Raw genomic sequence first — 15,304 nt, forward strand, 5'->3', positions numbered from 1 at the left:
GCTACGCGTGGAGGACGAGCAGAAAGGAGCCATCGGCATCAGCTGCGACAGATCCAAGGCACTCAGATTATTTTTGTGTGTGTTTTAAACCAAATGCTAATAGAAATTTACCTCTTTCTGACTGGTGACAGTTGGTACTTTCAAATTAAAGGCCCTTTTTTTCCTAATGGGTACTCTTTCTCCAATCGGTGGGTTTATTCTTTTAAGACAGCAATCTAGCTAGAGGGTTACCCAAAGCGTGTTTACCTTCACACGTCACAAAACAAAACTGTACATGATATGTATTACAGGATGTATGCAGCATGGTCGGTTTCTGTTTGCTCTTGGGTTTGGTTTTGTTCTGCATTTCTCTTTTTCTTTTTTTTTCCTCTCCTCTTTTTTTCCTTTTTTTTTTATTTTTTTTTATTTTTTTTTCCGAACGGAACTGGAAACAGCGACGTGTTTGCTCAGCAACTAACCAGGGACAATTTTAAAACAGCCATAACATACCATACATGCTGTCTAATTAAAAAAACAAATTTAAAAAAAAAAAAAAAACTAAACAAAAAATCCCAACAAAAACAAAAAAAATCCCAAAAATAAGAAACCCCCAACATACACAACATGTAAATTATTGCACAAGAGAAAGGCTCAAAAGTTTGCGTAAAATGCAATAGTATTGCCCCGATACAGATCATGCATTCAAACGGTGAGAACAAAAAGAAAATAAACAGGGTGTGCTGGTGACAAGCACTTTCCAAATATCCTTAGCTTCCATGATTTCCATCACAAGGGACTAGAAAACTTCTACCGGGATGCAGGGACAGGGTGGGGATGGGGTGGATGGGGGGGTACGAATATACCTCTATTCAGTTTTTATCTCGTTATTCAAGACTCGATCACTGTGCCATTTTTTCATGTGTTTCTCCAGGGTACTGTACACGCTAAAAGGCATCTTACAAATCTCGCATTTGTAAACGTCCTTTCCCACCTGCCCGTGTGTTTTCATGTGCCGGGTGAGCTTGCTACTCTGGGCGCAGGCGTAGTTGCAAAGCTCACACTTATACGGCCTCTCGCCCGTGTGGCTCCGTCTGTGGACGGTGAGATTACTACAGTTCTTGAAGACCTTCCCACAGTACTCACAAGTGTCGCTGCGTCTGCCCTCTTTTGAGCTGGGCCTGCCAGGGCCCGGGCCACTAATATGGGGGGTGCTCCCTCCGCTTCCCGTGCCGCTGCGGCCTGAGATCCCTCCGTCCAGCTCGCCCGGCGGCGTGGAGAAGCGCAGGCTGCCGTTCTCCGAGGAGTGCTCGGAGGAGGAGGCGAAGGGCGATTGTCGGGAGTCGCCGAAGCTGAGGAAGGGGTCTTTCAGCTGCCGGGAGGCGGCATAGCCCGCCAGCCACTGGGAGTAAACGTTCTCGGTGTTGGGCATGGCGGTGGCCGGCAGGTCGAACTCCTTCTCCAGCTTGATGCGTTTGGAGAAGGGGCTCAAGGAGCTGGGGCTACCCAGCAGCAGCTTTTTGGACAAGCCTCCCGAGGCAGACTCCCCTGGGGAGCAGCCCCGGCCGTTGACCGCCCCCTCGTCGATGCGGTCAGACTCGCCGGCCACCGAGTCTTCGTCACAAGTGTCCCTGTGCACCTCGGGCTCGGGGAGGTGTCCCCGCTTGTGTTTCTCCCCCAGGACCTGGTGGAAGGCCTCGCTGAAGTGCTGCATGGAGCTCAGGACCATGCCCTGCATGACGTCTGGCATCGACCGGCCCTCTTCACCAGCCCGCGAGTTGTTCTCATGGTGGCGGGCCGCCTCTAGGCTCATCCCAAAACCGTAGTCCGGCCTGTCACTCTCATTCAAGTCCTCCTCCTCTTCCTCCTCCTCCTCTTCCTCCTCCTCTTCCTCTTCCTCCTCTTCCTCATCCCCATTTTCAGGGATCATGTTGGGGTCATTCTCGCTCTTGAACTTGGCCACCACGGACTTGAGGGCGCTGCTGGCGCTGCCCACCAGGTCACTGGTGCCCGGCTCAGGAGAGCTGGCGGTGGAGAGCCCATCATCTGACTTCACCGTCATAGGGGAGGACTTGTGCATGTGGGTCTTCATGTGGCGCTTCAGCTTGCTGGCCTGCGTGCAGGCGTGGTCACAAAGGTTGCACTTGTAGGGCTTCTCCCCGGTATGGCTCCGGCGGTGGACCACCAGGTTGCTCTGGAACTTGAAGGTCTTCCCACAGAACTCGCAGGACTTGGACTTCATGGGCGGCTGGGAGGGAGGAGGAGCAGACTGCAGAGGAGGAAGGGGTGGCGTAGCCAGAAACGGGGGTTTGCTGCCAGGCTGGAAGGGCTGCAGCAACCTTTGCATAGGGCTGGGCCGGCTCGGGGACAAGGGTGGGCTGGAGGTGTTGCCAGCCAGCTCCCGCAGCCTCCGGGAGAAATCCATAGCAGGGGGCTCCATCGCCATGGGGTTCAGTCGCAGCACCCTGTCAAAGGCACTAGGGTGATGGGTGGCCAGAGCCATTTCTTCCGCACCCAGGCGCTCAATGCGATGCGGATCCAAATGGTGCCTCGGGGGAGGGCTAAAGAGGGGTGGCGTGGGTGGGAAGCGCCCTTCTCCCAGCCCTGATGCCTCTCTCGAGACCGAGCCGGGTATTCTGAGCAGGTTAAAAGGGTTATTGTCTGCAATGTGAATCCCGTGGAGAGGTGGCTGGGAAGGGCACTCTGCACCTAGTCCTGTTGGGATACCAACCCGTGGCGTCAGGGGGCTGCCGTGCTCGCTTTCTAGGTAGATCCGTAAGCCGTGCGTGTTCTGTGCATGCTGCAAGAGGAACCAGGCGCTGTTGAAAGGCTGTTTACAAGTCGTACACGTGTAGCTGCTGGGCTCATCTTTACCTGCAAAATAACACAACAAGCAGCGTCAATCTTCAGCTGCCCACTGGCAGGCGAGAGCTTGCCTCCCCACCTAAGCTCCTCTCCTCTGGGACACCTGGCTGGGAGCTGGGGAAGGGACATCCCAGCTCAGGCGCAGGCAGGGGATGGGAGGATCCGAGGGTTGCGACAGGGAGGTCCAAACCCACCCAAAGTGCACCCACTTCCTCCCGTGATCCCCAGCCCCACGCTGAAAACTGAACCCCGGCGGGTAACCACAGCCAAAAAGCTGTAAGAAAAAGATATAATTTTATTATATCGATGCTAGCTATGACTCAACAGACTTTATGCTGCAAGAGGCTGCTAATATTTAGAGGGGAGGTGGGAGAGGGGGTGGGGGTGTGAATAAATAAGTAAGTAGATAAATATATAAAATTTAAAAAGAGCTCCAGAAAAACACGTACACTGGCTCAAAGCAGTGACCCAGAGCCTCAGAACTGCTAGCAAGCTGGGCAATGTCACATTATCAGCCTTCTCCTTGTTTTGAGAGACTAACGATATGTACAAAATTAGGCAGCATCTCCTGCCCCTTAGCAGAGATTCAATTCTGGGGCACAAAAAAAAAGAATTTGAAAAATAAAGTTAAATAAAATATAGTGCAGGACAGGGAGAGGGGAAGGCAGAGAGAGAGGCAGCTCTGCCAGGGAAAGAGCTGGAGAGTGGCCAGGAGGCCTGGCCGAGCGCCCTGCCGGAGCCGCATTATTTCTCTCACACTGAAAAGAAACTGAGGATGGTAAATGCCACTTTGGCAAGTAGTGAGCTAACTCTATTTCATGATAATTTATTTTTGGAGATAACACGGACATTATAAAAGAGCAACCAACTAATAAATAACTAACCAAAAAGCCAGCTAATAATGACAGCAGAAAGCAGACCCTTCTATAATATGGCAAAACAAGGGGGATGAGTAACTTTTTGAGGGCCATCTGTAAGGAGTGACATGAGATATGGCAAAGGTGAGTATGCTTTTATCGATTACTGCAATTTTGCAAATAATTTACTTCCAACCCCCCCATGGGTGTTTGTTACTAAATGCTGGTAAACAGAAACCGGAACTAAGAAGAGGATAAAAATTCATTTCCAGCTCTGCCCAGCAGTTCTCATAGAGCTGGTGTCTAGTGCTTTTAAAAACAAAACAAAAGAAAAAAAACATGCTCTTGAAGTGTGAATAAACCACAGGAGCCCTCCAAGGGCATCACTGCTTGGGGTGGTACCTGCCCATACCACATATCTCTGCTCTCACCCAACATCTACGTTAGCTCCACAGGCACCACTCCTGTTCAAAACCTCTTTACATGATGCCCTGAGAGCTCTCCCCATTAGGTTTCCCGTTTGCCCAATATGAAAGGGGGGGAGAACCAAAACAGATAAGGCAGGTTTTGAAAAAAATACATTACTTTATCTGCGACCATCTTGTTTCCTATCTCACTTGGCAGGAGGGGAAGAAAAGCTTTGTATGGCCATTATCATTCTTCAGCAAGCTATGTGATTTGGGGACAGGAGAAGGAGGCAGCCCTCAGTGTTGGCTGTAGTGCCCCATCACGGCTTTCCTCCCTGCCTCCCGGCTCTGCAGTTATTCTACATTTGGCCTGACAAGCTGAATCGGGCAAGTAAAAAGAGACTCAATTGTCTACAGCAGGCATTTAACACTTTAATCTCTTTAAAAGCCCTTGGAATAATATTTAATGTTTCATCTTGAAGCCGGCATCAGAATAAAATGCACTGCAGTGTTTGTATGTGCCAGGCATGCGAACTCAGATAAATACTTAAATCTGCTGAAATTAGAGGGAAATTCAATTGGACTTTCACATTCCCATGCTCATTTGTGAGCTTGGAAAAAAATTTTAAATGGGAAAATTTCATCTTGCTTCACCGTAATGAAGTGGAAGTTTTTAACACCACGGTAGGAGCTAACAATGTAACACTACCTCGCCTCTCTACCTTATAGATCAGGTCAGAGAAAATAGCATTTTATCTTATAATGAGGATACAACATTGAGCGTTCACTACCACATTTTAGTATTCCCATCAACTAGATATTCTAGATCATAAGGGCAGCTCGTGTAATCATAATGTCAATGAGAAGGGCTGTTACGACTGAGACTAAAGATTACACGGAAAAAGCTGCTTTGAAACTGGTAATTATTACCAGTCCACTAATAGCAAATGATGCATTACAGTTTCACCGTATAATCTGTATTTCACTCAGCTCCTGCCAGTACGGCCTTATTATATTACAGCACTCACAAATTCTAAATTCCTAAACTACAGTCATCAATAAATGTGTTACTTGCCATAATTTGCAAAATTACTTTGTTCATAACATCTTCGACTGTTATAAAGACTGGAATTGATTTCCTGCATGGCAAAATTAGGGCTACATTGATTTAGTGAAGTGTAAAATGTAATATTATTCTTCATTTGGTTGCCTGAAAAACAAGTTTTCAATTCACCATCCGCATTTGGTAATCAAGATAATAATTTAAATTTAAAATCATGTTTATGTACAAAAACTTCCCCAAACAACACACTATTCTTCCAGGGAGCAACATTAAACCAAGCAATAAAATAAAGCATCGAAACAGTTAAAATCCACCAGCCATTTGCCTCCACCTCCTGCTTTGAAGAGACATGATTTCTAATTTGTCTATAAGTGCTTGATTAATTATGAAGGCTATTGACTGACCACATCACCACCTAGAGATATGTTCCAGTCTGATGCAGCCTTGCCAAACTGCAAGAATTATGGCACTAATCCATGCATTGCCCCACAGCAGCGAGACAGGTCCTTAGACCATCGCAGTAACTTCTAGTTTTGGAAGGGACTCACCTTTCCTTCCTCCCATCCCACCCCAGGCTTTTTTGGTACAACACTCGCATTCCCGCAAAAGCCAGACGGGACTGTAGGACACAAAGGCTGTGGATCCACTGATGTCTCCTAGCTATGGGCCAGCCTCTATGTCCACACGGGCTTCCCAGCTAAAGCATTCAGGTGAGACCATGGGAAAGTTAGGAAAGCACAGAAGGGAGATGGAGTTGCTCGTGCTAGCCAAGGACAGAACCCAAGAAGGTCCCATGCGACTCTTTGTGCCTCATCATCCACCAAGGTAATGTGATGGGATGTGTTATCCAAAGCAGCACAGCAACACCTAGGATCTTTCAGCCCATTTTCCAAGAGACTAGCAGAAATCTCTCAGACTGAGAGGCGAAGAGGGTCACTGCCGAACCACCCCTTCTCAGCCACTGGCAGTGGGGCTGAAGTCCATGTCCTTGGCTGCTTTGCACTGAGGAATTTAAGGGCAAAATGGACCACTGGCTTTCACTCCCCAACCTTTCCTGAGTTACAGGCTTCTCAGTTGTCCTATGCCACGACCAAGACAATAGCTTTGGGTAAAGCATAATCTCCCCTAGCCCTGTAAACAGTCTTCAGGGCAAAGCACGAAATCCTAATGAAAACCATTCAAGCCAGCCCGTAAGACAAGAAGAGCAGCCACTGCTTGCCATCACAGTCAGTTCCCACTGCCAGCCACACTCACGGATGGGTACTGGGGCCCACCTGAATTTCTCTGGCTCCAACCTTCACCCATTCACTTCTTCCACTGAGGTTTTTTTCAGCTGACACACTGAAAAGTCCCTTAGTATGCGATGTGCCCCACCAAGCACACCAAGGGTATTTGTGTACCCTGAAATCAAGGCACACTTCAAAACATAATTTTCCACCCTGAAGCCATCTCCTCCACCCTCCTTCACTGCACAAGGACCAGACTAAATCTTTTCAGCTGAGCATCGTGCTGTGAAGCAGTTGGTTTTCTGCTAAGCCTCCCTCAGAGCTGTTGCCTTCTGGAGTACCTCACCCTGGATCTGTACACACAACCCCAATTCCCCTCTTCTAGACAGGCACCACAGCAAGTTGTACCCAACCATGCTAACACACCTTACCTACCAAACCATCCCATAAAGTTCTCCCACTTGCTCTTCATCCATCCTCCTACCTCTACTTTATCCACAATGCCAATCCGTCACAACTGCATATTCATTTCTAAATCACCAACAAAACATTAACCACCACTGCTGCTCCCATCAGCCCCTGCTGACCTCTCCTACACATCTATGCTTCTCCAGCTAAGCCACCACATTCCCAAATTTGTTGGCTGACTTTTAATCACCCGTACTAGCGATACCGCCCAGTGCTCAGTTTTCCTACAGACAATGTCACGCAGCACCGCGTCCAACGCCTTGCAGAGTCTATTTCATCTACATTTATCAACCAAGGTTGTCATCTGGAAGAATGAAATCAGGTTTATTTGACAAGATCTATATTCCATAAATCTAAGTTGAGTGGCATGAGTTATATTTCTATCCTTTAATTCTTTACCAATTGCATCTTATATTGTCTCTTCAATTATTTTACTCAGAAGAGATAAGCAAGTGTTGCCAACTCTCCCACAGTTACCCTGACCAGCTCTCGACGGCATTTTCCGAGTCCATAAGCTTTATTAAAAACCACCATCACATGCCAGCTCTTTAGGGATTCTTTGGTGCAAGTTGTCAGGGCCTTTTTATTTTAGAATATTTATCCACATTGGACCTTGTACAAAATCCTTCTTGGCTAGTAATGAGCTACAAAAAAAAAGGTTATCACCCATCTATGACACAGAAACATAACACTGCTGCTTTCCAGGTGCACTGTAGAAATATTTATGAAAAATTTCTACCTTACTGCTTCTTCCCTGCACCACTTCCAGGGTTTCGCTTTTCTCCAGGACCCTAGGAAGCTCTCTTCTTCTCCTATCCATGCCAGGCATGAGTTTTCCTTGGCTTCTTCATCTCCCCTGACCAGTTCTCTACCCATCATGGTTTCTCACTGAGATTGATTGCTGTCTATTTTCCATTTTTTAAATTGTCATATATTGGTTTTTTTTAATATCTAATTGCTGTTCTCATCTCACTGCTCGAGCGGGTGAAGTGGATCTTGGATTTGGGCCAAAGTTGCCCTCTACTTCCTGGACAGCTCATCAACTCTTTACAAATAGCTTCCAATTACCATTCACATTTTTGCCTGTACATTTTTCCTCCCACTCAATTTTACTGCTCATTTTCTTCATATTTGGGAAATCACCCCTTAGGAGAATTACACAGGGACACCATGTACCAAATACAAAACATGAAACTGGACTGGTCTCACCTAATGAAGTCTCAGCCACCGTTACATATTTATTCCTTTCCTAAATTCTGGCCAGCAAGGGACTAGTGACAGGCCACAGCATTTCACTACAGCACAAATGTTTAGTGTTTCTCAAGTTATTGGCTCCTGCCAAAAAAAAAAGCAGCAGAACAGCTCTCGCCTGCCATGCCCCCAAAAGAAGTGATTTAACCAGTGACACACAAGTGACAGATTTAGCTTCTGATCCGAAAAATGTTAACAAATGAGTGGGATGGATATTGGCATTTGAGTGCCTTTAAGGGCAGTTGGCACAATTACTCAGTAAAACATAAAGAGATAGATGCTTTCAGCATTAAGGGGCTCTTTTAATATTAAAAAAAAAGCTGGTTCTTCTGTACTGTGCTCACCCAGCGCATTCATAGTCTGAGTCAAAGCAAGCCAACATCTCCAGGCACAATATAGCTGGCTCCCAGCAAGACCCACAGCCATGTCTACAGCCACCAGCAGCAAAGCCAGACAAGATGCTGGGGAGAAGACCAGCTGGGATGAGAAGCTGTCAGCTAGATGCCACTGCTGGGGGTATGGGGGAAGGATTTCTGGAACTAGGCATGCAAGATCAGGCATTGCCAAGTGAGTAATGGAATAATCTGCATGTGTGTGCCAATGTGCTTTGGAAAAGCTTTCTTCGTTTCTCAAAAGTCAGGGCTGGATCCAGGAAAGCTGCTCGCCGAACACACCAGCGCTTTATGAAAGAGCAATGCTGAAACACCACGTGCAGCATCCTCTCGGTGCCCCTATATGAAACAGTCAGCCCATAACACAGGGAAGGACTTGAGAAGGACCAGCGAAAGACCACCAGATTAAGTAGCGAGATATTAATACAGCATAAATTTTACCACAGGGCATTGTATGGGCTGCACACAAACACACAGTACTAGAGACACCCCAGTTTTCCCAGTGTTTTTTACAAACAAAACGGCTGCGTAAGCAGTGACTGCACATGTGCCAATGGTGTTCACAAGGATTTCATTCACAACTGCAGATTTACTCCCTCAGAGAAATCCCCATGCCAGAGAAACCTCGAAGCAGTCCAGGATTTGGCCTTCACTACCTGGATGGTCCAGCTCTTGTTCTCAGCAGCATCCCTCCACAAGCCAGTACCACCAGCCTTAGTGGCTTTGCTCCTGTGTTCTCCTTCACCTTCCCCCAAAAACCTGCACGTGTAAGAAAAGCCAAGGCGTCTTTGCTCGACTACCTGCACCTACAGGACACATGCATGCCTTCTGCTATCAAACTGCAGAAAAAGTTAACAGCAAGTCAGACACCTGCAATCTGCAGTAAGCACCCTCTCTCTTCTGCTCACCACCAAACAATTATCAGAGGAACAGCCTGAACTAAACCCAGGAACTTCCTTATTCATCTTTAATGTCAAATGACTGCTTGATTTTTGGACTGATAAATTTGGAGTTGTTATGGTATTTAAAGGGGGGAAGAAAAAAAATTGAGTTAATTGTTACCACTTGTACTTGATTCAGTTCTCCTCCATCTGGCTTGTCAAATATCTCTTTTTTTTTCACTCTCTCTTTTGGAAATCTGTACTGTTGAAATTCCTTTCAACTGAAAACTAGAGAAGTTGAAACGGTTGGGACACAGGAAATGTCACATGGCTGGGAGATAAGTGGGTCCACTCCACGTCTGCAACAGCCCACTTTCCCTTGGTAAGAAATAGCCGCTTTGTTGTGACTCACCTTTTCCTGGTAGTTGGTAGCATCAGTTTAGATGAGAAACTGTAACTGTCCAAACATACTTTTTCCTTCTTGCACTTCTTGCACCTCCTGATTCTCCACATTGCAAAAGGTGCATTATTAACCTGGTCCACCATTAACCGGTTATAAGTAGCTGTTAACACTGTTAGCATAAGCATTGTCACTGTTGTTGTCATAATCATTGTAATAATAATAAATAACAGCAGTAGCTGCATTTATGTACAACAAGGTACCTGCTCTCTAATTTTTCCTCTCACACTCCATGAACCAAATTCAGAAACAAGGAAAAAAGAGAATGTCCCTGACAATCTCTAGGAAGTGATGCAGCATGGCTTCTGAAACAAGAAGCATCATTGCTGTGCTGCATTTGAAAAATAAAATTCTACAAATCAAGTCCAAATTGTTAACCTGATAGGAGGTCCTGGGACTGGCTTAGTTGTGAAAATGTCAAAAATCTAGAAGACATTTTGCTTTGTAGGACTCATTTGCTATCTCTACCAGCCTTGCCTTATCTGTGACTTATTGATGAAATACTTACTGATATTTTTGAAATTAATTATTTTTCCACAAATTTAAACCCCGTGAAATAAGTTTAATAAAACTGGAAAAATAGTTTATAAATTGAGTATCAATAATACCATAGGGATTTTTACACCGCCTTTTAAAAGGCCCTCTTTTAAAGAAGAACTGGGCCAAAATGCTAATGCCATGACCCAAACCTCAAAAAGAAACCCAAGCAACAGCAATAATAAAAACAAAGGTACAGCTGGCATTGCCTTGCCATTCAAAGAGGTAGACTGGCATTAGGAACTCCAGGAATTCACCTTTTACTCCCAAAGACAAATTTTGATTGGGTTTTCCAGAACTGCTTAGGGTTCCACAAAACATAAGTCTTTTGGGCCTGAGGACAGAGTGAGTGGAAAGAGATGGAAACGTTGAAACCAGTTTCCTCTCTGCAGGAGAACAACATGCTGCATCCTTGGCAGAGTATGCAGGTGGGCTCCAGCAGTTGGGCTCCTCATAACCATGGGGAACATCTGGCCCTTGCAGGAGAAATGCAGACTTAATGGATGACCATTTTGGTTGTAGTCTCAACGTATTTTGTGTATTTTCTCATTCTTCTAAGCAGAACCAAACCCATGACACCTAGTTTTCCCCCCACAGAAAAAATATATTGTTAACAGCAAACAACAAAATGCATGGTTTGCTGCAGCCTAGGCAGGGAGGCATGGGGTGCTGGGGTCCCGACAATGTGTGCCAGCGCTGCCAGGTGTACCAGCCTGACCTCAACGTCTGTCACCATTTTCAAGGCGATTACAAATTGGCCACCAAAAAAACCTGCTTCGAGCTCCAACTTGGCAAGTAAGGTATCAGGCTGTGTCTGATTTTGTGCTTTTTTAAAACTTATGGGGAGCAGAAATCTGTCGTGTCTTGATTAGTGAGGAATAGAAAAAACCTGCACTGGAAAATAATGCTGTGTTTGAATTTCAGCTTTGAATGAAGTTTTTAAAAGTAACCCCTCAAGCAAAGAAGAGCTGATCACGCACATGTATGCACCGTATACACTAACACTACGGGGATGGAGAAACACAGGCAATGCAGACTGCAGCATCACATGGGTAGTAGCTCCATTAACTTCAAAGACTGGTAGCAGAACCTAAGGGGCAAACTACACACTATTGTCAGCCCTGTAGCAGGAACTCCTCACCGATACCATCTCGTTTCTCTAAAAATATCATTAGCAAAGTAACCAACACCCCAAACTTACATGCTTCCCCGTATGCCTCTCCCGGACTGTGTCTTACAAGCACAAGCACAGAATCCGAATTGCAAATAAATGGACTCCAACAGGAATGGCATCACTGGGAAGACATCTGCTAAATCAGGTCCTCTGGACCTACCTGGCACCAGATGTGTTCCCTGACAGAAGGTCCACCTGGGCTATGACCCACCAAGGACCAGTCCTCATCTAAGTCCTGCCCTGAAAAGAGCATCAAAGCCTTTACAAAGTATAACCTGACTATCCAGCAAATGATACCTTGCTCCAACGGTCCGTAATTATGCGTTTCCCCAGTGGCTGCTGGGGACAATGAAGTAAATAATTTACTTTTAAAATACAGTGTTGTAATTACATAGCTACAGAGAGCTTCTGAATTATTTCATTCACTCTCATACACCTATGTGATGAACTGCTTCCTTTTCTACTGTTTTCTCCCTGACCACTGGTGTCTGAAGAAAAGGCAGAGAGCACTTCAAAAAGTTTCTTGCAAATAAAAGAAAAGAGATGCTCTAGCATGGCATCTCAGGTCACTCCTGCCACTGTGGGCCGAGACACAGCATGAAACTCCCAAGCCTTGGCAGATGCCAGCAGTGGGGTGTTTCTTCTGGTTTGTATTGCCGCTTCAGCATCACTCAGCCTTGCAGCCAGCACCCAGCATGGGTGAGTGCACATCATGGACAGTGCTCTGCAATGCACACTGTACACAAACATATCTCTTAGATACAGAGACTCTTTGCTGCAATGCCAGGGTGCTGCTTTCCTGAGAAGAGCCGCTAATGCTTGGTGACCCCATTAGCACTGTAGGACCTCGCCAGAGGACACAGTGGCTCTACCACGTAGGATACTCCTGAAAAGATTGAAGTGCACTGGCATTTTGAAACAGCTGTGAGCCCTCTCCAAGGGAGAAACAGGGGCTGGCGCCTTCCCACTGCTGCTCACCAGCAGGCACACTGCTGCCAGGGCTGTCAAGTCTCCTCATCACCTATGGCTTTGCTTTATTTTGGCTGCACTTCACATATTAGCATCCCTAGTTGATATGCCCAGCTCTGTAAAGCACATACATTTAAACCAGCGCCTCACAGAGATGTGGTGGTCCCTGCCAGCCTCCTTTGGCCCTACTCACAAGCCAGGCGCTGCTGAGGTCCCCTTCTCCTTCCCACAACACACCAGCTCCCACCAGTGCTTTGAGCAGGGTATCAGTGGAGCCAAGAAAGCCCCAGCCCTCATACAAGAGATGGCCTTGGGGATGTGCATGAGCAGGGTCTCTTCCTGAAAGCCTTATTCTAACTTTTCCTTCTCAAAATGGGTCCTTTCCAGACTCTCCTCTTTTCCAGCCTTCCCCTTTGACTCACTTTCCTCTCGCTTTCAAATTAATGATATTTAGCCAGCAGCAAACCATCCTGACAAAGTGGGTCAGGGGAACTGCCAATTCCCCCCCAGACAACACCTCTGCCTGCAAATCATCTGCCAGGAAGGCAAAGGTTTATTCTGTCCCTGATCAAGTTCAATGTCACCATGGAGTTGCAAGCACAGCAAGTGCTGAACCAGATCCTACAACATTTAGTTTCATAACTTCCACAAGTGAGTATTGGTAGAATCGATAATATAACTATTTTCCCTCACTGCTTTGCAAATAGGACCAAAAGGCGTCATAAAGTTGCCCGGCCTCCTTTGGTTTATCCTCTCTCCTCTCCATCGTCGAGATATCCTTGAAGCTGAAAATGATATAATACTCTGAATATCTGGAGTTTGGAGGATGTAAGAGTTGCAAGAACTGCTACAGCTTTATAGCATTCTCAGGGCAGAGAGAGTATTTACCATACATACATCAAGTCAAGGAATGCAAAAAGGGCATACGAAAATTTGGCGCTTCGAGCTCAGGAGCCATATTCCCAGAAAGACAGATAAAGAGCAGATTTTCTTATTTATAGATTTGCAGATTAAATCCAACACCACCAGCCCTCCCCCCAAAAAACCTCCCTCCTTTATGTCAGGAAGGCTGATTCAATTTCCAAGCTTGCAAGGTCTCCTCTCGCCAAGTACTACCCGACCCCAATAACACGCACTGTTCCAAGGTTAAGATCTGTTTCCTTACAATAATGCAGAAAGCTGTTGTTTCAGTCACGGCTGCAGAATTCAGCTTTGAAGGACAGGTTAGTACCACACTACATTTAACTGGATTCAGTTCATCTGATTATACAGTGCCTTGCTTTCTGGAATATGTAATCATCTCTTTCTGATGACATTTTAAATATCCAACTAGACAAATAATTGCAGCAATAATTGATAGCTGAGTCAAGCTGTAAGATTATTGATTGGCACAGTACCCGCTGAAACAAATGTTCATCTTTCAAACACTGCAGTGAAGATGCTTAAATCTAACTTTTGCTGATAAATGATAAAAATTTGATTTACTGATAAAACCACCAGAATAGAATTGCACTTCGGGATTTGATTACCTGGTGAAATTTTTCCAAGAAAAATTAGGCATAAGGATTTATACTCTATTTCACGTGAATAACTGCCAAGATATGGATAAGCCATTGAACATAAACACACATGGAGAAGTCTTAAAGAGCTGCTGATTAACTCTCTATCTTCCTGAATGGAATTTATCCATTCCTAATCACTGCTTACATGGGAGTCTATACTGCCACCTTCCCGAGAATGCCTTGTCTGGGTGTCACGGTAGTTACACATTGGGAAAGATGCCCCTCCATCATTTTCCCCGCAGCTCGAAACCCTCAGTTTAAACGTGCATATTCTTACTCTGCTGTGAATGCAGCCAAAATGAGGGTTTGATCTCATTTGCCATGGTGTAAATCAGGAGCACTAGCATCCAAATCCGCGGCGCTGCATAAAAGCAGCAGGAGGGAGGTCAAGATAGGTGCACTTGCAAACTGCATTCGTCGTCTTAAAGGGAGAAGGTTTAAAGCTGAAATTAAACCACTTTTCAGCTCTTATTACACACGGGTCTGTTTAAATATGGTTTTTCTTCTAATTATCAAATTCCAGACTCCGCAGCACTCTCCCCCCGCCGGGGGAGAGAAAGGGGGAATTTCTGAAACTTACTGATTAGAAAGCAGAGCAAGCGGCTGCGGCAGAGGATCGCGTGCGGGGAAAGGCAAGCGATGAGCTGCCTAGTTAGGGCAGAGGACCTGTCGCAAGGCAGAAGCCTGAAATTAAGGAAAAGCACCAGAATATTTGAGCAGGGAACAAAGAGCATAAATTCCAGAGTAAGAGATGAAAAATGCAGTGAAACGTTTTGAAACGGAGCCATTAGGAGCTGATTGAGTCTCGGAGCTACTGTTAAAAATCAGCCGCTTGTTAGATGCAGCGATCAGCTGAGCCCTGACACTTAAGGCGTATGAGTGGGCTTGTCGAGCGGCTTCGCTCCAATTTAGAGATCCTCAGTTAATTAGAAAGCCCTCAGATTTTCTGCAAATGCAGGTCGCTATCGACAGCTCATGCTTTTGATGCTTTCCAGGTGACAGTTGCCGGACTGACCTTCCCAGCGCTGGCAGGGCTGTCAAGACCCTCACCACATCTAGGAATTCAACAATCACCGCCACCAGGAAGTTACAAGTAAGGTTACGTTGCTCTTACACGTTGTCTCCTCCTCTGAAACAAACCCTGATGAAATCTGCATTTGCTTAATGCTATAAACAGGTCCAGCTCTGAATTATCTTTTTCCCCTGCCAAGAGGAC

General features: G+C 45.9%; 1 protein-coding gene across 6 annotated transcripts in view; it reads right to left on the bottom strand.

Moving 5' to 3' along the window:
• Positions 1-15,304, bottom strand: part of BCL11A (BCL11 transcription factor A) — a 75,416-nt gene that overhangs the window by 8,752 nt on the left and 51,360 nt on the right. For 2 of the 6 annotated variants that reach the window (XM_054061872.1, XM_054061875.1), the window contains exon 3: positions 1-2,850. This exon is cut by the window's left edge and continues 2,409 nt beyond it. In XM_054061872.1, the coding sequence (XP_053917847.1) occupies positions 845-2,850 (2,006 nt within the window). In that variant the 3' untranslated portion in view covers positions 1-844. The remainder of the gene's footprint in view (positions 2,851-15,304) is intronic. The other 4 variants (XM_054061874.1, XM_054061873.1, XM_054061876.1 and 1 more) reach the window with 4 other exon arrangements.

The sequence above is a fragment of the Cuculus canorus genome, chromosome 3 (genome assembly GCF_017976375.1).
Source record: "Cuculus canorus isolate bCucCan1 chromosome 3, bCucCan1.pri, whole genome shotgun sequence".
NCBI classification, from domain to species: Eukaryota; Metazoa; Chordata; class Aves; order Cuculiformes; family Cuculidae; genus Cuculus; species Cuculus canorus.